The sequence below is a fragment of the Bufo gargarizans genome, chromosome 3, assembly GCF_014858855.1.
Source record: "Bufo gargarizans isolate SCDJY-AF-19 chromosome 3, ASM1485885v1, whole genome shotgun sequence".
Lineage (NCBI taxonomy): Eukaryota > Metazoa > Chordata > Amphibia > Anura > Bufonidae > Bufo > Bufo gargarizans.
Window position 1 is genome coordinate 116980434 of NC_058082.1, and position 26021 is coordinate 117006454.

Here is a 26021-nt window from a genome sequence, read left to right on the forward strand (position 1 = left end):
CCCAGCGCATGCGCAGTGTCGGCCAGTGTCCAGCTAAAAACATCCATCCAATCACCGCGTCTGAGCACTGGCCAGTAATTTTTCCCTACCCAGTAACCACTGGTGAGGCTCCCGGCGCAGGCGCAGTGTCTGCCGATATCCAGCTGACTCTGCTGTGACATTTCCCTACCCCGTCGTTGTGCGCCTGCGCAACGCGGCGCAGCTCCTCACGTCATGTCCGGTGCGACCGGAAGTGACGAGGTAGGGAAATCTCACGGAACACCGGTCTGGAAGTGTTTGCGTTTCAAGCCTCGGTTGGATGAGACATTTGAGTCTGCAGTTATGGCGGGAGAAATAGCTGGTTTTGGAGTTATGAGGGCGGTGGTGACCGTGCTGCTCCTGGCTCCAGCGATATGTGCTGCCGCAGCAGGTAATGAGGAGTCGGCATCTGCGTCCTGTACACACTGGAGGCGGCAACGGTTCATTGATGCAGGGTCCCTGATTTTTAAAGAATAGGGCACCTCCCGGAAAATGGCTGCCTGACTGAAAGTAGACCATAAAACTACACGTGCCCCATACAAGCCCCAGATATGTGGTGCTACCAGGGTTGTTACTGCAGATGAGCCATGCGAGCTCCAGGTGTTGCATCTGAACTTGCTTTGTTCAAAACTTTGGATTACGGGCTCATTCACACGACCGTAATTCTGGGTCTGCAGCCATTTTCCGGAACAGGTGCGGACCCGTCCATTTCAATGGGGACGCAAAAGTTGCGGACCGCAAAACTCTTCAGGTCGTGTGAATGCACCCAATACTGCATGGAGATCTGTCTCCGTACAGAACTAGAATGTATGGGCTCCGATGAGCCGAAGTACGTTATTCATGAAGTCGCGCGTAACTTTGTTGAATAGCTTCGGTAATTGACTTTTAAAGTGGAAAATCACTTGAAACCGAGCTCTGGCACCTCGGAACTGAAGCTGAATTTCCACAAAAAATTAATTACTGGCGTTATTAAAAAAAAAATAATAATGCGCGACCGCAAATAATTTACTAAAGCTCATCACAGCCCATACATTCTAGTTCTGTACGGAGATGGATCTCTGCGCAGTATTATTCCGCAGTTTTGAACAAAGTGACTTCAGATGTAACATCCGAAGCTCGTTTCGCTCATCTCTAGTTGCCATCTTTCCCAACAAAAAATACTGAACCCCAAGAGTGTGTCTCCCAGTATTAATAATGCCCTCATTAGTGCCCCCCAGTAATAGTAATGCGCTCCATTAATGCCCCTGGTGATAGTAATGCCCCATTAGATAATGCGCTCCATTAGTGCCCCTGGTAATAGTAATGACCCTATTAGTGCCCCCCCCCCAGTAATATTAAAGGGATATATTCTCAGGATCACCTGTGTGAGGAGACGGCGTGCGCAGTGCGGATGCGCCTTCTCTTTTCCTGTCTGCTGCTGCTGTCCTATAGGCTTACAGCGGCAGAGCAGGAAGAGAGAAGGGAGACTGTGTGCTGTCTCCTCAAACAGCTGATTGGCGGGGGTGTCAGACCCTCGCCGATCTGATATTGATTACCTATTCTGAGCATAGGTCATCAATAGAAAAAGCTTGGACAACCTCTTTAATGCCCCAATTAGAGCACCCCCAGAATTAATAATGCCCCCGTTAGTGCCCCCCAGAATTATTAGAGCCCCCAGTAATATTAATGCTCCCATTTGTGCCCCCAGTATTAATAATGCCCCCCAGTAATAGTAATGCCTCCATTAGTGCCCCCCAGTAATAGTAATGCCTCCATTAGTGCCCCCCAGTAATAGTAATGCCTCCATTAGTGCCCCCCAGTAATAGTAATGCCTCCATTAGTGCCCCCCAGTAATAGTAATGCCTCCATTAGTGCCCCCCAGTAATAGTAATGCCTCCATTAGTGCCCCCCAGTAATAGTAATGCCTCCATTAGTGCCCCCCAGTAATAGTAATGCCTCCATTAGTGCCCCCCAGTAATAGTAATGCCTCCATTAGTGCCCCCCAGTAATAGTAATGCCTCCATTAGTGCCCCCCAGTAATAGTAATGCCTCCATTAGTGCCCCCCAGTAATAGTAATGCCTCCATTAGTGCCCCCCAGTAATAGTAATGCCTCCATTAGTGCCCCCCAGCAATAGTAATGCCTCCATTAGTGCCCCCCAGCAATAGTAATGCCTCCATTAGTGCCCCCCAGCAATAGTAATGCCTCCATTAGTGCCCCCCAGCAATAGTAATGCCTCCATTAGTGCCCCCCAGCAATAGTAATGCCTCCATTAGTGCCCCCAGCAATAATGCCTCCATTAGTGCCCCCCAGCAATAGTAATGCCTCCATTAGTGCCCCCCAGCAATAGTAATGCCTCCATTAGTGCCCCCCAGCAATAGTAATGCCTCCATTAGTGCCCCCCCAGCAATAGTAATGCCTCCATTAGTGCCCCCCAGTAATAGTAATGCCTCCATTAGTGCCCCCCAGTAATAGTAATGCCTCTATTAGTGCCCCCCAGCAATAGTAATGCCTCCATTAGTGCCCCCCAGTAATAGTAATGCCTCCATTAGTGCCCCCCAGTAATAGTAATGCCTCCATTAGTGCCCCCCAGTAATAGTAATGCCCCCTTCTCTGCTTGTGCAAAAAAACAAACAAAAAAAAACAACTCCTCATTTGATGTCACTGCGGTGAACACTCGCTGCTCACTGGAAGCTCAGGACAGGATTTGCACTCCAGGGTGATGTCTCACAGGTCCTGCTGCTTCCAGTTAATGCTATGAAACATTATCACACTGGATCGCAGGTCCTGACCCCGGCTCCATCAAATGGATGAGGTGAGTTGTTTTTTTGTTATTACAAGGGAGTTGGGAAGGGAGGGTTAAAGGCTGCCGCTGTACTAATGAGCACTCCACAATGGAAGCGCTCATAAGTTAGGGTACTTTCACACTTGCGTTGCTGGATTCCGGCAGGCAGTTCCGTCGTCGGAACTGCCTGCCGGATCCGGCAATCTGTATGCAAACAGATACCATTTGTATATATCAAGGGAAGAAAAACAGAACTGGATCGCAGATCCACAACGCTTTGTTACCGCATTGTGCTGCGCCGCCTTGTCAGAGTAGGTCTCGCTGAAAGAGGCGACCTTGGCGTGGTGAGTGGGCTTATGCCTTTTGATCAAAACGTACACGAATGCCTCTTGTACATCATGTAGTATGGGGGGCTGTACACTTTAATATGGCGCTGAGTAGCGAGTTTAATTAGATCAAAGCATAGCATTGTGGATGTGCGATCCAGTTCTGTTTTTTCTCCCCTTGATATATGGATACCTTTTGTAGACGGATCCGGATCTGTCTCACAAATGTATTGCAATACCGGATCTGTGTCTCCGGTTGTCGTCTGGAAAAACGGATCCGGTATTTATCTTCTTCCCATTTTTAAAGGCATGCGCAGACCGCAAGAGCGGATCCGGTTTTAGTGCATTTCAATGTAAAATAATGCCCATTCCGGAAATGTTCCGGAATATTGGACAGAGAAAATACCGCGGCATGCTGCAGTATTTTCTCTGGCCAAAAAACGTAAGAGGGACTGAACTAATGCATCCTGATTCTCCATTGAGAATTCATTAGGATAAAACTGATCAGTTTTTTTTCCCGGTATTGAGCCCCTAGGAGGGAACTCAATACCGGAAAAGTTTAACACAAGTGTGAAAGTAGCCTAACAGTCCATATGGGAATTACCGGCTTGGCAACCCTAGCTGGGACCCATGAGTCCCACAGAAGTTGTCACCCAGCTTTCCTCAGCTCTTGAGTGACAAGTCTGACTAGTTATGCAGGAGTGTAGGAAAGCTGGGTAAAATGGGCTTAAATGTGAAACCTCTATAATGCAGACATTGCCGATTTAGCAATTTCTGTTGATCAGAGAGTGCAGTAACACCTGTGCAAGCGTCGTAGACCTGAACAGCAATTTTACGCTTTTACAAAAAGCCTGATATGTATTTCTACACGAGCCCAGGGCATTGTTTGTGTGTACTCTGCGTTGCAGTGCAGGCCCACCGCTAACTGTGGGTCTGCAAAACACGGGCATCAGCCGTGCAAGTCCACGTCGCAGTGACTTCAATGGGTCCGCAATATGCGGCCAAAGATGTGACATGTCGTATTTGCGGCGCAGAGACTAGCACCTGGAATCCCAGGGAAGGGTGTGTTTCCATAACCTTCCAAGTCCGTGATACGACATGTCTCGTCTTGCGGATTGCGGACACATTGAAGTCACTGGGTCCACACTGCGACGTGGACTTTGCACGGCTGATGCCCGTGTTTTGCAGACCCACAGTTAGCGGTCCACAAAATGGGCACAGTTGCGTGAATGTAGCCTTAAAGGGAGTCTGTCATGTCATTTTCACCAGTATAACTAACAGCATGGGCCCACCGAAGATTGCAAATGCGTTCCAAACCTATAAGTACTTTGACGCCGGTCTTAATAAACCCCTAAGCTGGTGGTGGATCCGCTGGAGTTATGAAGGGGCGCATGCCTCTCCATAAGTTCCATGGATCCTCCACAAGTTCTAAATGTAAGACCGCTTCCTGGCTAGCTTACATTTAGGCCATTTTCCCCCTGACCCATGACAGCACCCATGCGTGATGGATCTCCCATCCAGGACAGGAAACCTGAGGATATAAAAAGTTCACACCCTCACCACACCTCAGTTCAGGTTTCCTGTCCTCTGGATAGGAGGTCCTGGGAAACCTACCTCTGAAGAAGTTCACACCAAGATGGCTGTGGAGGGTCCAGATTTTTAGTCCGTGGGTGACCTTTCCTATGGCGGCATAAGACTCTTTGGGGGGCCACTCATCGAGACTGCTGTTCCTCCACCTCACCTCACAGTTTCCCTTATGTTTGGAGCCGCTGTGGCTGTGCCAGGTGGCTCCGGTTTGATCACAGTGTGGAGGACTTTTAAAGATGGCTGCGGCATCTGGTTTGGGCATGCGCAGTAAGAACGTCGGAGCAGTGTCATGACGCCGGCAGCACAGGCCCACACCGGATCAAACTGGGGACACGTGGCTGGGACCTGTAGTAGCAGTGAAGAGTGCTTGGCACGCAGTATGTAAATGGGTAGTGGGGGCGTACACTTTATTTGATCTTTTAAAAGAGGGGGTTATAGGTGCCCCAATATCCACACACAATCAATATCCCCAAACCCCTGACGAAGCCGCATCGCGGCGAAACATGTCGGGTGGGGACTAGTGTTAGGCGCAGTTGATTTTAGACAGATGTCAGTACCGTTAGAGCTTTACCAAGTCATATGGTTCTAAAAAACATGATATTCTGAGTGTATGTGAACGTTGTATCTTAAGTGACAGTGATGAGTAACACACAGCTTGTCTGAGCAGGTGTTGGGATTATTAGCTAGGACCTGGGCCCAGGTCCTGGTACTCCGCAAATTAGGGCTATATCCTCATTGTGTGTCAAACTGTACACCATTAACCTTCACATCCAATCTTTCCTCTCCAAACTGAGAGAAATAGTATCAATTTCTACATAAGCCAGTACTATCGTCTGATAGTTTTAAGTGTGTGGATATTGGGGCACCTATAACCCCCTCTTTTAAAAGATCAAATAAAGTGTACGTTTTAATTTTCAAATTAGTAGACCCCTACAGGGATTTCTTTTGGTCTTGGGACCAGTGGTGTATTTGAGGTTTTACCTCCTGAGGGTCTTTACTAGGGCCCATTTCTTGGTATTCATATGGGTAGTGGGGGACAGCAGCCAGCCAACCTTATTGCACACAGTGCTGTGCAGGATTCCTCCTGCGAATGTCTGAGATGGGAGATGCGGTCCGCCCCGACCCTATTGAGCCCTCTAGACCATCAAGCCCAGTACTTTGGCCTGAGGAGTGGGGGACAGCTACCAACAGGGTGAGCGTATTACTTTTTTTCCACGGCATCCCCCTTAATGACGGCACCAAAATGGAGGTTGCTCCCCTTGTCGCTCTAGGGACAGGAAACGGAGAGGGTTAAAAGGGCCCCTCCCCTCACACACCCCAGTGTTTTCCTGTCCCTACAGGACGAGAGGATGCACGGATGAATGGGGCCGGTCGATCGGACCTCCTGTGGTCTCCTTCCTCCTTGCCAGTACTCTCATCGTTTGGGAGTCCCCTGTCCTGGGTCCGACGTCCCCGAACCAGTTCGGCTGCTTGGGGGGGCTCTGAGCAGGCTGTGGGAGTCACGTGGCCGGCAGGGTTTGGAGCGCCGTTTGCAGCTTACTGCAGCTGCCGGCGTGAATGAAGCTAATTGCCAGGCACGTGGGTGCCATTACAGCAGAGGGCGGTGCTGTGGTAGAGGGATTCCTTTCCACACGTGGAACGCCTCTCCAGTCTGTGTTTGCTCTATGCTCGCTCAGACTACAGGCACCATGGAAGCGGATCATGCCGACCCTGCAGAACCCCGGAAGACCTTTATAACAGTGAGTAAGGTGGTATATTCACCCATTCCACATTTTCTTATAAGGTTCTCTCTTTCCCTTCTTTTTTTCAGGGGGTCAAGGAGCCTTTTGGGGGGAGGAAGGAGATAAGAGGCAGCCCAGGTTTTGTTCTATGTGCTGTATTCCCTTACCTAACTCATATAGGCGCCCTATCTGTAACACCTGTATAGGGACTGTAGTTAGGGAGAAACGGTCAGCTATGATGCAGGACATTAGGTCCATGATTAGGGAAGAGATTCGCTCTTCTATGGCCGAAAAACATTCCCTTGCTGAACCGTGCCCTAGAATCTCAGCTGAATCCTCCTCCGATGCTGATGAAACCCCTATGGCTGTCAGTTGTTCCTCAGACATAGTATGTGAGGAAGGGGAAAGGGAGGACTCTGACTCAGAATCAGTAGTGAAATACAATTTTGATTCTGTTAATATAGACTCCCTTTTGTCCGCTGTCTGTAATACCATGTACATTGAAGAGGAGGTACAACCTCACTCAATTCAGGACCAGATGTTTGGGGGTTTGAGAGCCAGTAAGCGTAAAGCTTTTCCTGTAAACCCAAATCTGAAGGAACTCATCATTGATGAGTGGGCGGATGTTAATAGAAGGTTCTTGGTCCCTAGAGAATTCAGGAATAGACTTCCATTCAGTCCTGAAGATGCAAAAAACTGGGATGAAATCCCTAAAATAGATGTACGGGTCGCTAAAGTAGGCAAAGGTACATCCATTCCCTTTGAGGATGCCTCCCAACTTAAGGATCCCATGGACCGTAGGTCGGAGGGGTTACTTAAGAAACTATGGGAGAACGGGGCCATTTCCATTAAAACTAATGTGGCAACCACTTCTGTTGCAAGGTCAATGTTTGTTTGGCCATCTTAGGAAGGGTCAATGTTTGTAGGACCATCTTAGGAAGGGTACTCCTAGGTATAATATCTTAGAGTCCTTTCCCCTCCTTAAAATGGCCACAGATTTTCTGGCTGATGCCTCAGCAGAATCTGTGAGGTTTGCCGCCAGATCCTCATCCTTGTCTAACTCTGTCCGCAATGCACTCTGGCTTAAACCTTGGTCGGGGGACAACTTATAAAAAAAAATAGACTTTGTTCAATTCCCTTTAAGGGGTCCCTGGTGTTCGGGCCAGAGTTGGACAAGATTTTGGAAGATGCTGCAGATAAAAAGGGGTTATCAGTTCAGAGAGCTCCTAGGAAAACCCAGTCCTTTTGCGGCAACAAATTCCCTTCCAGAAATTCAGCTGAAAAAAGGAAAAGCAGGGTGTTGGAGTTACCCAAAAGGGGGTAAAGAGGAAAATGTTATCCTCAACTCCAACTTTAGTTCTGACCCCACCCCTGAAAAAAAAATGACAACGATCACGTTGGGGTAAGACTCCTCAAATTTGGGGACCAATGGGCCAGTGTGACCTCAAACCCTTGGGCTCTACAAGCAGTACGGCAAGGGTTAAAAATAGAGTTTTTAAGTCTTCCCCTCCATCAATTTTCAGGTCACAATCTTCTCCTCCCCGGCAGAGTCAGCCCAATTAGAGAAGGAGGTCTTGGACTTGTCTCTGGGAGCCATCATCCCGGTACCCTTAGACCAGCAGCTAAGGTCCCTTCAGGGTCAGCTAGTTGGGAAACATCCCAGGATTTACTCCAACAATACAACAGCAGTCTCCTTCAAAAGGCATCAAGGTGGGACGTGTCACCCTCATCTTCAGAATCTCTCCCAAGGAGATTTTTTCCTGTGCAGAAAAGACGGTCCTTTCCATCACAGCTGTACACCTGAGAGGAGTGGACAATGTCCAGGCAGATATTTTGAGCAGAAGGAGGGTAGACTCAGGGGAGTGGGAGCTCCACAAGGCTGCGTTTGAGATGATAGCCCAGAACTGGGGTCATCCTCAGGTGGACCTGTTCGCTACCAGGGAAAACAGAAAGGTCCTCTTGATTTCCCCACAGGTCTGGATGCCCTAGTGCAGGACTGGCATTGGAACCTGGCTTATGCCTTTCCCATATTTCCCCTTATCCCAGCAGTTCTCAAGAAGATAAATAAAGGGAAAGTGATTCTGGTAGCTCCAGCTTGGTCCAAGAGGAACTGGTACCCTCTGCTAGAGTCCCTTGCGATATCTCACCCTCTTCCGCTTCCGTCCAGGCCAGATCTGCTCCAGCAGGGTCCCCTTTAGGTTTCCCGAGACTCCATCTCATAGCATGGATCATAAAGCAGAGGGGTCTGTCAGACCCAGTCACCTGGACTATCCAGTCAGGGAGAAGACCTTCTACAGTTTCCATCTATTCTAGGACCTGGCGTAGATTTAATTCCTGGCTGCTGGATAGACCTTTTGACATAGACAACCCTAGTATCCCCCTAATCTTGGACTTCTTGCAGGAAGGTCTGCAGAAGGGCCTTAGTTATAACACCATCAAGGTACAGGTGTCGGCTCTGTCAAGCTTCCTTGGGGTGTCTCTAGCTGAGGATAAGCTAGTGAAGCGGTTCGTCAGTGTTATTAAACCTAGGTCTAGGCCCTCTGTGCCCAGTTGGGATCTCAAGTTAGTGCTGGCAGGATTAACAAGAAGTCTCTTTGAGCCTGTTTAACCGGCTGGAATTAAATTTTTCATGGAAAGCGGCTTCTTTAGTTGCATTTTCTTCAGCCTGCAGAATAGGGGAAATCTAAGTCCTTTCTATTCGAGAACCCTTTTTTTAGGGTCTCAGAGTCCAAGATTATTCTCAGACACTGTCCAGATTTTCTCTCTAAGGTGTCTTCTTATTTTCATAAATGCCAAGATATTATTTTACCTTCTTTTTGTCAGAGCCCCTAAAATGAGAGAGAACAGGTATTTCACACTATCGATGTTAGGAGAACAGTTCTCAGATACCTAGAAGCTACGGCTGAGTGGAGGTTAAATGAGAACCTTTTTGTTCAGTATGATGGTAAGAATAGAGGCAAGAAGGCCTCAAAGGACACGGTTGGTAGGTGGATCAAGTCAGCCATCATACAGGCTTACAAGGCAGAAGGGAAGGATTGTCCTCTTGCAATAAAAGCACACTCCACAAGAGCAGTTTCTTCTTCCTAGGCCGAGAGCAGACGCATCTCCAGATCAGATCTGCAGGGCGGCTACATGGTCAAGCCTTCACACATTCACCCGTCATTACAGACTGGACGTGTTGGCCAACAAGGACTGTTCCTTTGGACGCAAGGTTCTTCAGGCCGTGGTCCCTCCCTAGAGCTACATATATGGTATGGCTCCATTTTGGTGCCGTCATGAAGGGGGATGCCGTGGAAAAAGGAATTATTCCTACCGTTAATTCGGTTTCCACTAATCCTTCATGACGGCACCACCGTAACTCCCACCCTATAATTTTGGTGTTGGGCTTGTTATCTCACATCCTGGTAGTAATTTGAAAAAGCACTGGGGTGTGTGAGGGGAGGGGCCCTTTTAACCCTCTGCTCCCCTTGTCGCTCTAGGGACAGGAAACAACCTCCATTTTGGTGCCGTCATGAAGGATTAGTGGAAACCAAATTAACGGTAGGAATTATTCCTTTTTCTCTTGCATTGCTGATTGGATTCTTTTTGGCTATTTATTATAGGTGCCTAGAATTCCCCAAAAAAATACTTTAAAGACTAAGCACAGGGAGTGTTCTATTTGTAGAAGTATGCTGCCTGTTTCTCGCCTGAAAACAATTTGTCAATCCTGCATTGAAAAGTTAGTATTGGAAGAGTCTCAATCTATGTGAAAAAGTATCAAGGCTCTGGTAAAATCAGAGGTTAGAGCTTCCCTTAGACCCCTAAAACAACTCTTTCCTCAATCTTCATGTGGCACTAGACAGAATGTGGATCCTAATTCAGATATTTCAGATGAAGATAAATGGAATTTTGATTCATCTAGTGATGTGGGGACTGGGAGCAATTCTTCTGAAGATGAAGCAGCAGAGCACTTTTTCCCACTGAAGATACAGAGCCATTATTAAAATCAGTAAGAGCAACAATGCAATTGGAAGATGTTAAGCAGCAGAAATCCATTGCATACCAGGTTTTTGAAGGATTAGCATCTAAAAAGCGAGTTTTTCCTGTTCATACAAATATGGAGGCCATAATTAAAAAAGAATGGAGGAATCCAGATCGTAATTTTTTTGTTCCTAATACAATTAAAAGAAAATATCCCTTTGACAAACAAGTATCTTCAGTCTGGGATAAAGCGCCTAAAGTAGATGCCCCGGTGGCAAAACTTGCAAAGCGATAGTCACTTCCCTTTGATGACTTACCGTAGGGGTTCTTAGTGATCCCTTAGATAAGAAAGAAGACGTCTACCTTAATGGGGTTGTCTCATCGTGGACTATGGGGTCATATTGCTAGGCTATGCCCCCATTGTCTTATAGGTGCGGGTCCCACGGCTGGGACCCGCACCTATATCGAGAACGGAGCCCCGCAAGTGAAGGAGGGCCCACTGCTCATGCACAGCCGCCCTCCATTCATTTTCTATGGGGCCGGCATAAATAGCCGAGCACTTGCTCGACTATTTCCGTTGACCCCATAGCAATGAATGGGAGCGGGGGCAGCGCATGCTTGGTACTCCAACCACCACCTTGCGGGGCTCCGTTCTCGATATAGATGCGGGTCCCAGTGGTGGGACCTGCACCTATAAGACAATGGGGGTGGATCCTAGCGATATGCCCCCTTTGTCCATGATGAGACAACCCTTTAAAAAAAAAAGTCTGGGAATCTGCTTCTAATAGTTTTAGGCCTAGTATTGCTGCTTCCTGGTTATCTAGGTCTTTAAAGCTATGGTTAGGACAATTGCAGTCACATATTAAAGATAAAACCCCTAGAGATGAACTTTTGACCTCCCTTCCAACATTTATTAAAGCAGCCGATTTTTTTTGGCAGACTCTTCTGATGCCGTTAGATTTTCTGCTCAATCAGCGGCTTTATCTAAAGCTGCTAGACGGGCCATCAGGCTTAAATCTTGGAAGGGCGACCAGGGTTCCAAAGCAAGGCTTTGTTCCCTACCATGCGAGGGTCAGAGGTTATTTGGGTCTTCCTTGGATGACATTCTTGAAAAATCATCATACAGGAAAAAGGGATTTCCGGTACCTCAGAAAATAAGTGGGTTCAGAAGGTCTAGAAATTTTCAAAATAAACAGAGGTTCAGACACCCAGAAAAGAAAGAGAGCCCCCAGTCTGGGTTTTTGTTCAGAGTCTCAAATGTTTCCAAATCCAAGGATGAGCAGGATTGACGCCAGGTGGGGTGGAAGACTCCAAGTTTTACCCGGCCTGGAAAGAAATTACAAAAAACAAGTGGATCTTAGACATCATTTTAAGAGGGTTTTAAATACTGCCCTGCCTTGACTTATTCCCCATTTGAACCTATCAAGGAGATACAAATCAAGATGCTCACTTAAAAAATGACTTTTTTGTTAGCTATTATATCTGCTAGGCGAGTCTGAGATCCAGGCCTTCCCTCCTTATACAAATATATTGGTAGATAGTCATTTTAAGGCCTTTACCTTTTTTCTTGCCTAAGGTGGTTTCTGACTTCCATAGAAACGAGGACATAATTCTACCTTCTTTTTTATGTTAATCCCAATAATTCTAGAGAACAAAATTTCCATTGTCTAGATGTTAGAAGATGTTTAATCACTTACCTGGAATCCACTAAGGATTGGAGAATAGATGAAAATCTCCTGATCCAGTTTCACGGATCTGGTAAGGGAAGGAAAGCTTCCATAGCCTCGATTGCAAGATGGGTTAAGTTTGCCATATCTTCTGCTTATTCGGCAAGAGGTCTGCTGCCCATTCCAGAGGGGTTTGGGGCCTGCTCAACTAGGGTAGTAGCTACTACTTGGGCAGAGAGTGCGGATTCTTCCTTATCTCAGATTTGCAGAGCGGCCACATGGTCTTCGCCCTATGTTTTCTTAAAACACTACAGGTTGCATCTGGACTCTGATGCTGCCTTTGGGAGGCTGGGACTGCAAGCTGTCCTAATTATAAGTTCATAGTTTAGTCCTCATGGGTGCTGTCATGAGTGAGGGGAAAACATAAATTGCTTACCGGTAACTGTTTTTCTTGAAACCCATGACAGCACCCCAAAATGTTCCCAACCCGGTTTTTTCTTTAATGGGGCTTATTCTTGAAGTTATTATATCCCAGTTTAGTTAGGGAAAGACTGTACCGTATTGGTTCCTGTTCTGGGGGCTATCACTGTTTTCTTTTGTTGTGTTATCACTCCTCCGGAGGGTCTTTTCCTTGCAAATCACTGAGGTGTGGTGGGGGTGTGAACTTTTTATATCCTCAGGTTTGCTGTCCTGGATGGGAGGTCCATCACGCATGGGTGCTGTCATGGGTTTCAAGAAAAACAATTACCTAATTTATGTTTTCTATACCTAAAACACGTGTAGAAAATGATGAATGAGACAGACCTGTGGCCCATCCACTTCCACGCCCAATTCTTTTAGACCTGACGTGAGCAGTGAAAAGTTGCAGATTGCGCCCCAATCTTCTCCAGAAATACGCCTAATATAAGGGTATTTCTGATCATAAATGACCCCGTTTATCTTTATTCCATGTCCAGGAAAAGTGCTTTTATTCCGCTGAAAAAATGGCTCCCAAGTGCCCAGCTGGACGGGGTTTACTGCTCTCTTGGCTTTGTAACGGCTAGAGATATTGGCATCCCAAGCTTTTAGACATTGCCAGTCTCCGCGTTATATCCATTACATCTGGAGATATAGAAATCAGGATGGCAAGTAATGCAGTTGAATATGAAAGTAGAAACATGTTTCACAGATTTCACTGCTGACCGTTATATAGGTCATATAGGTTACATGTACCCCAAATGGTGTCACTAAAAAATTAACAATTCGCCCCTTTAAAAAACAAGCCCTCATACTGCTACATTTAAAAAGGTTATGGCCAGAAAACAAAATCCAGCAACCAGCATCTTATTTCGTACTCCTTGGCTGGAAATACCCCTGATAAATACTAAGAGGAGTATTTTTACTATTCCTGAAAAAAATGCGTGCGACCTCTGCTGTGGTGGTAAGTTGTCGGATAGTGGTGTCGGCAGGGAGAGGGGCGGATGGAGCCGAGTGATGGGTATATGGAAAGTAGACAATGTGTAAAGACTGGGATACTCCTTAAGGCCAGACTCATGTGTGCGGTCCTGGAGATACTGTCCAGGTCGTGGCTAAATTTCCCAGACCCCCTGTGGCTGTTGATCATCACTGCATCATATTGATCTTATGATACTGTCCTCTGCTCACATAATGCCTTGAGAATGGGGCAATAGACCCCCGGTCAGGCTGGAAGTCACTCTGATACAGTGAGGTCGGGTCAGCTGAGCCCCAGTCTGTCCAGGATATTCAATAGTCACACATACCGTATTTCCCTAATGTCAGGTCACTCGTGACATAAAAAGATGTGCTATATATCTCCATCTCTATTATCTCTACCATCTCTATTATCTCTACCATCTCTATTATCTCTACCATCTCTATTATCTCTACCATCTCTATTATCTCTACCATCTCTATTATCTCTACCATCTCTATTATCTCTACCATCTCTATTATCTCTACCATCTCTATTATCTCTACCATCTCTATTATAAATCCACGGCGTAAACTTTGGCAGGTTTTTAATGCGAAGGATGTCTGTTTATGCTGTGGGTTTTACTTGTGCCTTTCAAGCCTTGCAATGCAGCTGTGAAAAAACAGCCCATTTTGGGTATTTTATGCGGTGGGGGATTTCAGAGAAACCTGCTCCTGAATTTAAAGAGTCATCTGACCCCAAAACCAGTTTTACTTAGTCTAGAAAGTGTTTAACATAAAGTTAATAAGGCACTTGCCTAATAACTGCCACTGTTCCAATGTCGGGCCTCCTGTCCCTAGTGAATCAGAAGTGGGATGTCCCTTCAGTAGTCCTATGCACGCTGCAGCCTTTCACTGACCTCAGCAGTGATGTGTCCCCCAAGTGTCATGTGACCTCAGAGGCTCAGCTGTTACATGTCCGTGAATGGTTGCAGCGGTACACGTGACCACGGGAGGGATGTCACACTAATCTGCCAGTGGTTGGAAGGTGTGGGGTAAGGAGCCTCAGTGCCGGAATGGAGTGGTGATTAATAGATGAATGCCTTTCTATATTTCTTTGTCAGTGCTGCAGATTAACCCTTTGCAATGCACAGAGTAAAATCTCTGGCAAATCTGCAGCAAAATTCTGTGATAAATCCGCTGTGCAATTTGCCACTTTGTGGCCATAACCTAATAGTGCGAGTGCTGGATACACATCACTTGGTTGTATTTTTTGGTGCACATTATTTGGATTGTGAATGCCCTTATGCCACTTTCCTATGTACCACCCTCTAAAATATTTATTCATTTACATTCCTTTTTAGACATCATTATTTATGTACAATTGTCTGAAATTTTTTAAGGGACACCAGTACATGTGATCCAGCTTGTAGAAGGAAGATCTGTCATCTACGATACATCACAGAATTTCTGCTATAAAAAAACATCAGATCCAAAGTGGTCCGAAGTGTGGACCAAAGTGCAGGTAGGCGCTGACCCTGTGTATTGCCTTGTCAATGTCTTTATCTTATAAACCTCTCGTGTGTGTTCCTTTTTGTTCTCAGAGTTTTCTTAAAAGGTTTCTGTCATCAGAAAGGTCGTTATGTAGCTGGCTGACATTAGTGATGTGTTAATGTCAGCAGAACATAACTGTATGACTTATATCTCCGTGCCTGCCGCCGTTCACAATAAATAATGGTGTTTATAATATGCAAATGAGCCTCTAGGCGCTAGTGGGGCGTTACTGCAGCACCTAGAGGCTCTGTCCTCTCACAGTTTGACATGCCTTTGCAAAGGTGATTGACATCCTCGGTCTCCTCTGTGCCCCGCATATCCCACGCCTGCGCCATCCATTTTAGTATCAGGCGCAGTGAGTGAAGGACGCTTGTCTGCTGCCGTCCTTTACTCACTGCGCTGAATACTAAAATGGACGGCGCGGGATTTGCTGGGCACAGAGGAGACCGAGGATGTCAATCACCTTTACAAGGGCGTGCCAAACTGTGAGAGGCCAGAGCTTCTAGGTGCTGCAGCAACGCCCCACTAGCACCTAGATCAGGGGTGGCCAACCTTAGACACAAAGAGCCATAAAAAAAAATCGCATGACTGACCTCAAGCTATCCGTTTACACAAATGTGTGCACACGACATTTGAGTTATCAAACATTTAAAAGTGCATTTATACCACCTTTCCTACCTGTAATGTAGACAGCTTTAGTGAGACTTCTGTCATTCTTTGTTTTTCACAATGTGTTTCAAGATTTTTCAGATGATCGCCCTTAGGCCCCATGCACACGGCCGTTGTTCACGGCCGTGGAACCGCGGCCTGGATCCCTCCTGAGAGCAGGAGCGCACGGCGTCATGGGTTGCTATGACGCCGTGCGCTCCCTGCTGCCGCCGTAATACAGTAATACACTGGTATGATCTATACTAGTGTATTACTGTACTGTGCCGGCAGCAGGGAGCGCACGGCGTCATAGCAACCAGTGACGCCGTGCGCTCCTGCTCTCAGGAGGGATCCAGGCCGCGGTTCCACGGCCCGCACACGGCCGTGAACAATGGCCGTGTGCATGGGGCCTTATGCTCAGTTCTCTCTCAAAATGTAAACCACCTTCCCCTGTACACACTTCTGACGGCTGCTCTAATTCACACTGAAACTGAATGTATCAGCATCCAAGGAGTGCATACTAGGGGGGTTCCCGCCAGGACTGACAGTTTTATAGTGACAGGCTAAAGCCTGAGGGAAAACGCTGTAATGCATTGAAACCTGCAGATGTTCCAATACATTAGGGTTTCAAATAGGAAACATACAAAGTCGATTTGCATAAAACTTTGTTCCAATACTGTACCGACCAGGAGCTCTGTGCAGTATTGGAATGTATTGGCTCAGATGAGTCGAAGTTATTGCTTCCAAGTGGTACTTTGGAATTTGGAACCGAGCCCCAGTTTGGGAAATGGTGTTTTACAGTACAAATTAATTTATGAAGTTATTGCGCAAAGTCTCGCGAGACTTCGCGAAGCAATAATTTCGGCTCATCAGAGCCAAAACATTCTAATACTGTACAGAGCTCCTGCTCCGTACAGTATTAGAATGACGTTTTATGCGAATCGACTTCGGATGTTTCATCCGAAGTCGATTCGCTGATCCCTAGTTTGAAATATAACGATCAAAGTCAAAAGCCCCCTCTGTACCATATGTGTTGGCCAGAGTGAAAAAGGGTTACCCAGAGCGCCTCTCACCTGTGGTTCTCCTGATTTAAAATGCTCTCTTTATTTTAAGGCTCCGTTCCCCACTTTTTCTGAGTAAGCAAATTAGGCCTCCAGTGCAATGAGGGCATCACCATTGCTTTTGTTGCACCCAAGCTTCATATATTTCTGCGGCCGGCGCCTCCCTTGCTACTTTGCCACTGTCTGGCCCCGTCAGTCAAAGCTGCGAGAGCTGGCCGGGTGTAGTACGCCGTTTCAGTAGCCATATGTCATAAATGTCTGAAATGAGAATATCCTTTAATATTATGCTACAGTACATTTGGCGCGAGAAAAAAATGTAAATTTTTTTTTCTTCTTTCCTATAGATTCGGGTAAAAAGCACCAAAATGATCAGAGTGACGCAGGTGGACAGTGAGGAGAAGCTGAAGGAATTGGAGGCCTTTAGTGTGTTTGATCTCTTCTCCTTCTTTAGGGAGAAATTAAATGATACCTACATAAATGTGGACCTCCAGAGCAACAAAACTTGCATTAAAGTGCATGTAAATGAGGCAGATACACGTTATAGTGTTGTCCTTTCTAAAGGTGAGTTACGTGTAACCATAAAGCAGCAGTTGGTTGTTTTCATGTGACCGGTTTGATATGGATAATTGCAGATAGTTTCTGTATATCAATGTCCGCCTGAAGTTTGACACAAAAAGTTTTGCAGTTGTTCTATCAAGGGTATAGCTGTTTGCTTTCTCCCTGGGCTAGCAACCAACCAGTTGCCATTTCTTCTCCAGTGGCACTGCAGCATAACTGCTAGATTAAAAGGGTTGATCATGCTGATAGAGGCTCTTTAAAGGGGTTATCCAACATCATTCAACAGACCCCCCCCCATGTGCTGGGCCTCTTAGAGGGAATATACTTACCCCGCTCCCTGCGCCTCTCCTGGTCCCTGCACCACCGCTGCTGCTTAAAAACAGGTGTCAGGGGGGAGCAGCCAATGGCAGACGGGGACGAGCCTCCCTAGCATCACCTGCCATTGAACTCCCATAGTGATGAATAGAGATCTCGCAGCACATGCACGGTGCACTTTCCTTCACTTCTTACCTCTGGGACTAGCACCTATGTGGCGTTGATGAAATGCCATTAATGTCTTAGATTGGAATACCCCTTTAACATATGCGTTTTTTACAGTAGTACCTTATGGATGACCACTGCCACTGTATGATGTGAACAGAGCCTAATCTGTGTGTACTTTTCATTGTGTGATATGTTCTTCTTTTTATTTGGCAGGCTTTGATCCCAAGCTCTTTGCCGCCTTCTTCATCGGTCTCCTCTTGTTTTTTTATGGAGACTCTCTCAGTCGGTAGGTTTTAATAATAATTAATTGTTGTACTTATGTCTATTTCTGTTGTACAATATCATTAGCCATGAAAGAAATATATTTTCCAGGACGTCCTCCATGGTAGCACCACATTGGAGGGTGCTGTCATGTCGGATTCCTGGAAAACCATTTACCGGTAGGTCTAATTCCTACTTTTTTCCTTAAGACTGCTTCCTTGAACCTGTCGGCTTGTTTTCGCCCTGCGAAATAAGCATAAGGGGGTATATAAGCCCACCTGTACCCCCTTACTCAGATAAATTGCATCAAAGTACCACCAAGACTAGTGGACCAGTGATCCTGTGTTCCTGTTTGTACATCGCTCACTGCAGTGGAAACTGCACCCATACACTGCTGACATGTCAACTGTGTCCATAAGCACTAGTTGCCTATTTTGTAAAGAAAACAAAAAAAATTATATTACAAAAATTGTGACATTTTAGAACAGGTTTTAATAAAATAGTATACTAAAAAAGTATACTTTGTTTTCTTAAAAAGTACAACTTCTGCAAAAACAAACCTTCATAGGGCTACGTTGATAGAAAATAGCAGTGAAATCGCAGGGCTTTGATCAGTTACCATGACGGCCTGTGACCTTCTGAAAGTGCCCAGGGCTGTCATGGTTGACTGTCTGTAAAGCCATGAACAAGGCACGGCTCAGCAGGCAGAGTGTCAGAATCGCATAGACTGGAATATTAGCCATATTATTTTGTTGTGGTGAATGGGACAAGCGTTCAGAAGATCATATGTTTTAATAAAAATACTGACTGTGAAAGTGGCCTAAAGGTGTTCCAACTGAGCAATATCCTCCTCAGAAAGAAGCCATTCCTGAGCGCTGCCTTCTATAACATCTAGTAAGGTAACGGCCAAGGGTGAGAAAGGCGCTCATAGGGTAAGTAAATCGAGGTACAACAGCTTCCTTTAAAGAGCTGGTGGATACGATACTCACCTGTTATGGTTGCACCGAAGTTAAGTGCAACCGTATTGCAGGTGAGCTGTGAGGTATAAAAGGTGCAGGTCGGTGCTGCCAGATGCGTCAAGAAGGCCTTTGGGACGAAGGCCAAGTCGCCACTTGGGTATATATTGGAAAACGTGTCTTAGCTTGTCACTGTGAAGTGATCAAGCTGGTAGACGATCATAAGGCGCATTACCACGACCCGGTACAGGATACAATAAAGTTGTATCCTGTACCGGGGCTGGATGGAGCATGGGGAGGTACAGGAAACAAGTAAAGAGGAGTTCCTGGGCTCCTATACAATTTTCTGCACTTGGGAAATGCACATAATACTAAGACAAGTATGTTTTGCGTTGTGTTAGGCAGCACTATGTAGCCCTGGCGCAGAACAGAGACTAAATGTATAAAGAGATGTTTGCCACTTTCATTGCATGGTATGGTGGCATCTACTGATTAGACGTTTGACGCTTCTGTTGTTTTTCCTGTCCTTCCACAGAAGTCAACTTTTTTACTATGGCACAGGAATGAGTGTGGGAATGGTGGCTTCAATACTGATACTTGTGTTCATGCTCTCCAGGCTGCTGCCTAAGGTACTTCTTATAACACCTCATGATAAGAAAAAAAACCTGCTGTTTGTCTGCAAGTAAATGTGTTAATGAGCATCTGTCAGTCTGATCATCCCTATTAAACCAGGACAACTGCCTGGCAGGGTTGATCATGCTGATTAAAATGATGCCTTTCTTTTGTCTGCAAATGAATATGTTGGAGCACCAGGAGGTGGGGCCGAATCTTTGGAGCACTGCTTTTGTAATGGTTCTGTGCTCTTTAAATTCCCCCACACGCTCCCCCACTTTGTGTGCAGCATAGGGTCATTACAAAATGGCTTCGGCCAGCCCCCTAGTACGCAAAACAGCTCATTTTCATATAAATAGACTAGACTGGCTGCGTTAACACAGCACTCCAGACCAAATAGTCACACAGGGCTTTTTACGACTTGTAAATCTGCCTGTACAGGAGTCTATGACGCATATACAGGTGTTATTCCGACCTCTGGCAGGAGGTGAATAAATGGTGAGCATGGGCATGGAGGCTTCGCTTTGTCACACCAGGACTCACCTCAGACTCTTCCGCCCCAATAGTCATTCTTCCGGGGAAGATTGGCGGGAGGTTGATGTGACCCTTTTCAGGTGTAGTCTAGACTTATTACTTTTTAGAGGCTTGCTAAAAATGTTCAGCTGAAATATGGTTATCAGATCAGTGCACTTCCATATCATCTTTCATATTTTCTCTGTTCAGTGTGTTGTTTTAAGCCAGACGTGTTATAAGGAATATTTTACCTGCTTTCTTTCGTGTAGAAAAGCCCTTTCTATGTGTTACTGGTCGGAGGTTGGTCCTTCTCACTGTATATCATCCAGCTGGTGTTTAAAAACTTCCAGGAAATCTCCAAAGAGTATTGGCAGTATCTACTAGGTATGTGAGTATTTTATTACTCCTGCACCTGTATCATCATGTTACATTGCTAACACGCTCTTACTGCTTTTGCTGTATGCCAGTGGTTCTCGCTGTCGCCTGTCTTACATGGCTACATCACGACTGCAGCCATGTTAGCACAGACTGGAGGTGAGGACTGCTGGCAATGATGGGGACAGAAATACAAGCTTGTATTATTTTAACACATTTGGGAGCTTTTGAAAATAAATCTGGGCAACCCATTTAAATGCCTGGATTGTGGACTGTAATTACAATCAGGAAAGTTTCTAAAGTGGATTTTCCTGTTCATTACAATCCCATTTCTTGGTGCAGTCACTGACATTTCTCACATTAGATGCTCTCTTTATGTTTTGCTTTTTAATGCCATTAGTAGCAGGAAAAAATTATCCCTCTGTTACTTTAAAGGGATTTTCCGGGATTTTGATACTGAGGATTTATCCTCTAGATAGGTCATCAGTATCTGATTGGTGGGGATCTGAAGTGAATGGGGATGAGCGCGATGTACGGCGCTGTGCTTGGTAAGCTGCAAGAAGGCTGTGGGCTGCCTTCTCAAACAGCTGATCGGCGGAGGTCCCAGGTGTCAGACCCCCCACCAATCAGATACTGATGACTAGTGATGAGCGAACTTGTGTATCAAGTTTGGTGTGCAAGGTTCGGGTTATCTAAGAATTCCGTTATGGATTCCGCTAGGGATCGACAAATTTTTTTTTTTTTTGAGCCGATACCGATAATCTGTGAACATTCAGGCCAATAGCCGATAATTTATACCAATATTTTATATCTCATAATATATATTATATTAGTTGGTAGTCACTGAGGTGGTGGAAATTTTCATTTGGCAATTTTATATTATAAATGTAAATTATAAATTAATAAAGCCCTTAGTTGGTAGTCAATTTATAATATACTAGTGCCAAATGCCAATTTCCACACCATCTCGCCCTCCTCACTGACTTTATTAACCCCTATCAGACCTCGGATCAACCCTTTATTAACCCCTATCAGACCTCAGATCAGACCTTTTATTAACCCTTATCAGACCTCAGATGAATAAAATAAAAAAAAACTCCACCTCTCCTGCACTGCGACTCCTCTTCATCTCTGTGTCCGGGGTCTTGCTCCCCTGTGTTCTCCAGCCCACGCTGCACTGTCACCGTGCAGCGTCAGGCCATAGTGTGTGCACTACGTCCTGACCCTGTACAGGGTCAGGACAGTGCAGCGCAGGCCCCATCAAAGAAGACCACGGAGGGTGAGTATCGGAAGCGCTTGCTGCGCTGCTTCCTCGCTCCCGACACCTGATGCCTCACTAGTATTCGCTTTATACGCATTATCGGTATATCGGCAAGGTTATATGCCGATACTGATAATGTACAAAATCCTGAATATTGGCCGATAATATCGGTACTTCCGATAACCGGTCGATCCCTAGATTCTGCTACCACTGACCATAAGGTATGGTCCGTGGTAGCGGAATCCATAACAGAATTCTTAGATAACCCGAACATTGTACTCCGAACTTGAAACACAAGTTTGTGCAACACTTCTGATGACCTATCCTGAGCATAGGTCATCAGTATCAAAATCCCTGCAAAAACCCCTTTAAAAAGGTTCTCTAGGATTTTATATTCGTGACCTATCCTTGGCAGCACCCTTGCCAGTCAGCTGTTCTGCATGAGGTCCAGCAGTGGAATTGCGTCTCTGTGTAGTAGCTAGTTACTGCAGCATGGCTCCCTTTGAGATGCTGTGAGTCAGACCCCTGCCTATCAAATATTGAAGACCTATTGTAAGGACAGGATAGGATAAAATTTCCTGCAAACCTCTTTAAAGAAGTTAAACTCCTTCCATTTACCACAACCATTCTGTTTCTCAGGCTATTTGGGCATCGTGGGCTTTGTAAGCTTTGCAGTTTGCTATAAATATGGCCCTTTGGAGAATGAGCGGAGTATAAACCTGCTGAACTGGACTCTTCAGCTTATTGGATTGCTGCTGATGTACATTGGCATACAAGTGCGTAACGTGGCGCTGGTTATGATAGTAGTTGCATTTTGTACCAAGCAGATTGAGTACCCAGTGCGATGGGTGCACAGCTTATACAGGTAACTATGCAAGAATTATTTTCTATGTAGTTCATTGATTAAAAAAAATCAAGGCGTGATGATCTGTTTTTGACTATTGATATGTCAGGCAGCCAGTGAGACACAGTCTCGCCGAAAGCATGTCACCATGCAATGACGTGTCTCTTTCTCCCGGGGGGTTCTCTGGCTCTCCGGCGGGACATCCCTCACCTCTCATTGGCCACGAGGGGCAGGGTGTCTCCTCCGGGAGAGCGGAGCTAGTAAAGATTTGCGCTTTACACTCGCGTCACTCTGTGGAATCCATTCCGGATCTTGGTGCTGCTGGCGACGGGACTCCGTCACTCCTGGTGCTGGTCAGGGGTCCCAGGACATCGGAACCCCTAGCGTCAACTTTTGACAGGGAACCTCTGTTGTCATGTCTCCTGACTTAGACATGTGGTGGGAGGTTCTTTCCTCTGCGCACACTGAGCACTCACCTGTGCTTCCCTGGGCTGAGGGTGGAGATTGGGTGTGACCTCAGCAGTGTCAGGTGACCTGTGGAGGGATATTTAAACCTGGTCCTTTTCCCCACTCACTGCTGACTATTCAGTTACTTCCCAGGCTCTGGATCTGAAGCTATCTGGTAAGTTGGTTACTGACTCTGGCTTTGGTTTTGGTTGTCTTCTGGTTCTTGTGCCCTGGTTTACGTTTACTGACCATTCTCGTGTTTGCCTAGTCAACATTGCATAGTGTCACGGTATTTACTTTTTTTTTTTTGCCCAACTGTGGGCAGTGTGCCCAGCCACCAGCTGCCCTGCTATTTAACACCTAGGAAAGGCTCTGCCAAAGTCCCCCTTCCTGACGATTGAATTGAGTAATTTGACCAAAAAAAATAAAAAATCCTCGATGCATGTAATGTATTCTGACACATCGTCAGGTTATAGTGCATGTAAGAGCGCACTATGACGCACTATTTCCCCTACAGGAAAGATAAGTACTGGCGCTGTGGAGATGGTGGCACTGGGGGGGGGGGCAGCTGATGGCACTGGGGGGGGAGAGAGATCTGGTCTGATGAAGTTTTTAAAGAAAAACTATCTTTTACTTTGTTTTTTTGTTGTTGGAGTAGTCAATAGAATACTCAATTACAAAAATAGTCGATAGCTGCAGCCCTAGTTCATAGTGTGACTGCTTGTGCAAAGTGTGTCTGGTACACCGCGTTTGTCCCTCAGTTTGGCTTTTTTGTTACATTGGCATTACAGAATAATCGGCCTCATCTATAGATCCTGCTAAGCAGCTGGGTGATCAGATGGATAGTCTGTTAACTGTGTTTCAGGATCTAGCTATGACTGTGGGGCACCATACTCAGGCTTTTGCCCACTTAACCAGCAGCCTCAACTCAGCCTTTATGTCCCGAGTTAGGGGGATGGGCATCTTCTGAGCCCAAGGTTCCCCTACCTGAGTTTTTTTCTGGAGATCACAAGCAGTTTTTTACCCCTTCAACCCCGGGCCTGTTTTCACCTTCCTGCCCAGGCAATTTTTTGCAAATCTGACATGTCGCTTTATGTGGTGGTAACTTTAAAACGCTTTTACTTATACAGGCCATTCTGAGATTTTCACGTCACATATTGTACTTCATGACAGTGGTAAAAATAAGTTGAAAAAAAAAATTTTTTTATTCATAAAGAAATGCCAAATTTACCAAAAATTTTGAAAAAAACTCAAAAAAGTGACCACATTTTGGAAACTACGGGATAAGGTGCCAGTTTTATTGTTACTATTTTGGGGTGCATATGATCTTTTTATTGCTCTATATTAAGTTTTTTGTGAGGCAAGGTAACAAAAAAATGGATGTTTTGGCACAGTTTTTATTTTTACAGCGTTTACCTGAGAGATTAGGTCATGTGACTTTTTTTATAGAGCAGATCGTTACGCACGTGGCAATACCCAATATGTCTACTTTTTTCTTATTTAGGGTTTACACAATAATAGCATTTTTGAAACCGAAATAATGATATTTTAGTGTCTCATAGTCTGAGAGCCATAGCTTTTTTTTTATTTTTTGACCGATTCTCTCAGGTAGGGTCTCATTTTTTGCGGGATGAAGTGACGGTCTGATTGGTACTATTTTGAGTGGCATATGCCTTTTTGATCACTTGCTGTTGCAATTTTTGTGATGTAACATTCCTTTTTTTTATTTTTATTTTACACTGTTTTTATTTTTTTTATGGTGTTTATCGGACAGGGTGGATCATGTGATATATTTATAGAGCCGGTCATTACGGACGTGGCGATACCTAATGTGTGTTTTTTTTTTTCTTTTTTCTGTTTTTTATTATACATTTTCTGATTTTATTACTTAATTCATTTTATTAAAAACACTTTTTTTTACTTTGACATTCACTTTTGTGGGTCTGATCCCCTCTGCAATGCATTACAATACATCTGTATTGTAATGCATTGCCTGTTAGTGTATGACACTGAGTCATACACTAACAGGTTGCGTAGGAGACCCAGCCTGAGGCTGGATCTCCTCGGCTCCCGTAGAAGGCAGTTCCCGATGCCGTGCACGGCATTGGGCTGCCTTGTATCGCATCGGGTCCCCGCCACAGCAGCGCGGGGACTTGATGCGATCGTTCACCTGACACAAACCTTCTATGTCGTGGTCAGCGCGGACCGCGGCATAGAAGGGGTTAATCCGCCGGCATTGGCTTTTACAGTGATGCCAGCGGATACAGCAGGGGCCCGGCTACCACTGACTGCCGGGCCCCTGCAGTGATCGCACGCACCGCTCCAGTGCCCGCGCAATCACTATGATGTACTATTGCGTCAAATTGCGGGAACTCAGTGGTTCCCATGACGTAACAGTATGTCAAAGGTCAAACTTCTTCTCACGCATATGGGCCCCTAAAATGCCAGGGCAGTATAACTACCCCACAAGTGACCCCATTTTGGAAAGAAGACACCCCAAGGTATTTTGTGATGGGCATAGTGAGTTCATGGTAGTTTTTATTTTTTGTCACAAGTTAGTGGAATATGAGACTTTGTAAGAAAAAAAAGAAAATAAAAATAAATCATCATTTTCCGCTAACTTCCGTGACAAAAAATAAAAAGTTCTATGAACTCACTATGCCCATCAGCGAATACCTTAGGGTGTCTACTTTCCGAAATGGGGTCATTTGTGGGGTGTTTCTACTGTCTGGGCATTGTAGAACCTCAGAAAACATGACAGGTGCTCAGAAAGTCAGAGCTGCTTCAAAAAGCGGAAATTCACATTTCTCGCCCAATTTCCTTGGGGGACACAGAAGACCTTGGGTATAGCTCATCTCCCTAGGAGGCGTGACACTAAGTGAAAACTGTTAAGCCCCTCCTCCATCAGCTATACCCCCAGCCTGGAGAGAGAGACTGCCAGTTTTTGCTTAGTGTCCAAGGAGGCAAGACACTCCCTGCTACTGCAGGGCTGTTTC

At 45.7% G+C, this 26021-nt stretch overlaps 1 protein-coding gene across 3 annotated transcripts in view; it reads left to right on the top strand.

Annotated features, from left to right (window-relative positions):
- The first annotated feature begins 249 nt into the window (after window positions 1–249).
- NEMP1 (nuclear envelope integral membrane protein 1) overlaps window positions 250–26021 on the top strand; it is a 41787-nt gene continuing 16015 nt past the window's right edge. For 2 of the 3 annotated variants that reach the window (XM_044287423.1, XM_044287425.1), the window contains exons 1-7: window positions 250–409; window positions 14856–14977; window positions 17060–17276; window positions 17970–18042; window positions 19509–19602; window positions 20368–20482; window positions 22374–22599. In XM_044287423.1, coding sequence (XP_044143358.1) covers window positions 322–409; window positions 14856–14977; window positions 17060–17276; window positions 17970–18042; window positions 19509–19602; window positions 20368–20482; window positions 22374–22599 — 935 coding nt within the window. In that variant the 5' untranslated portion in view covers window positions 250–321. Of the gene's footprint in view, window positions 410–2666; window positions 2812–14855; window positions 14978–17059; window positions 17277–17969; window positions 18043–19508; window positions 19603–20367; window positions 20483–22373; window positions 22600–26021 lie in introns of those variants that run through there. The other variant, XM_044287426.1, reaches the window with a different exon arrangement.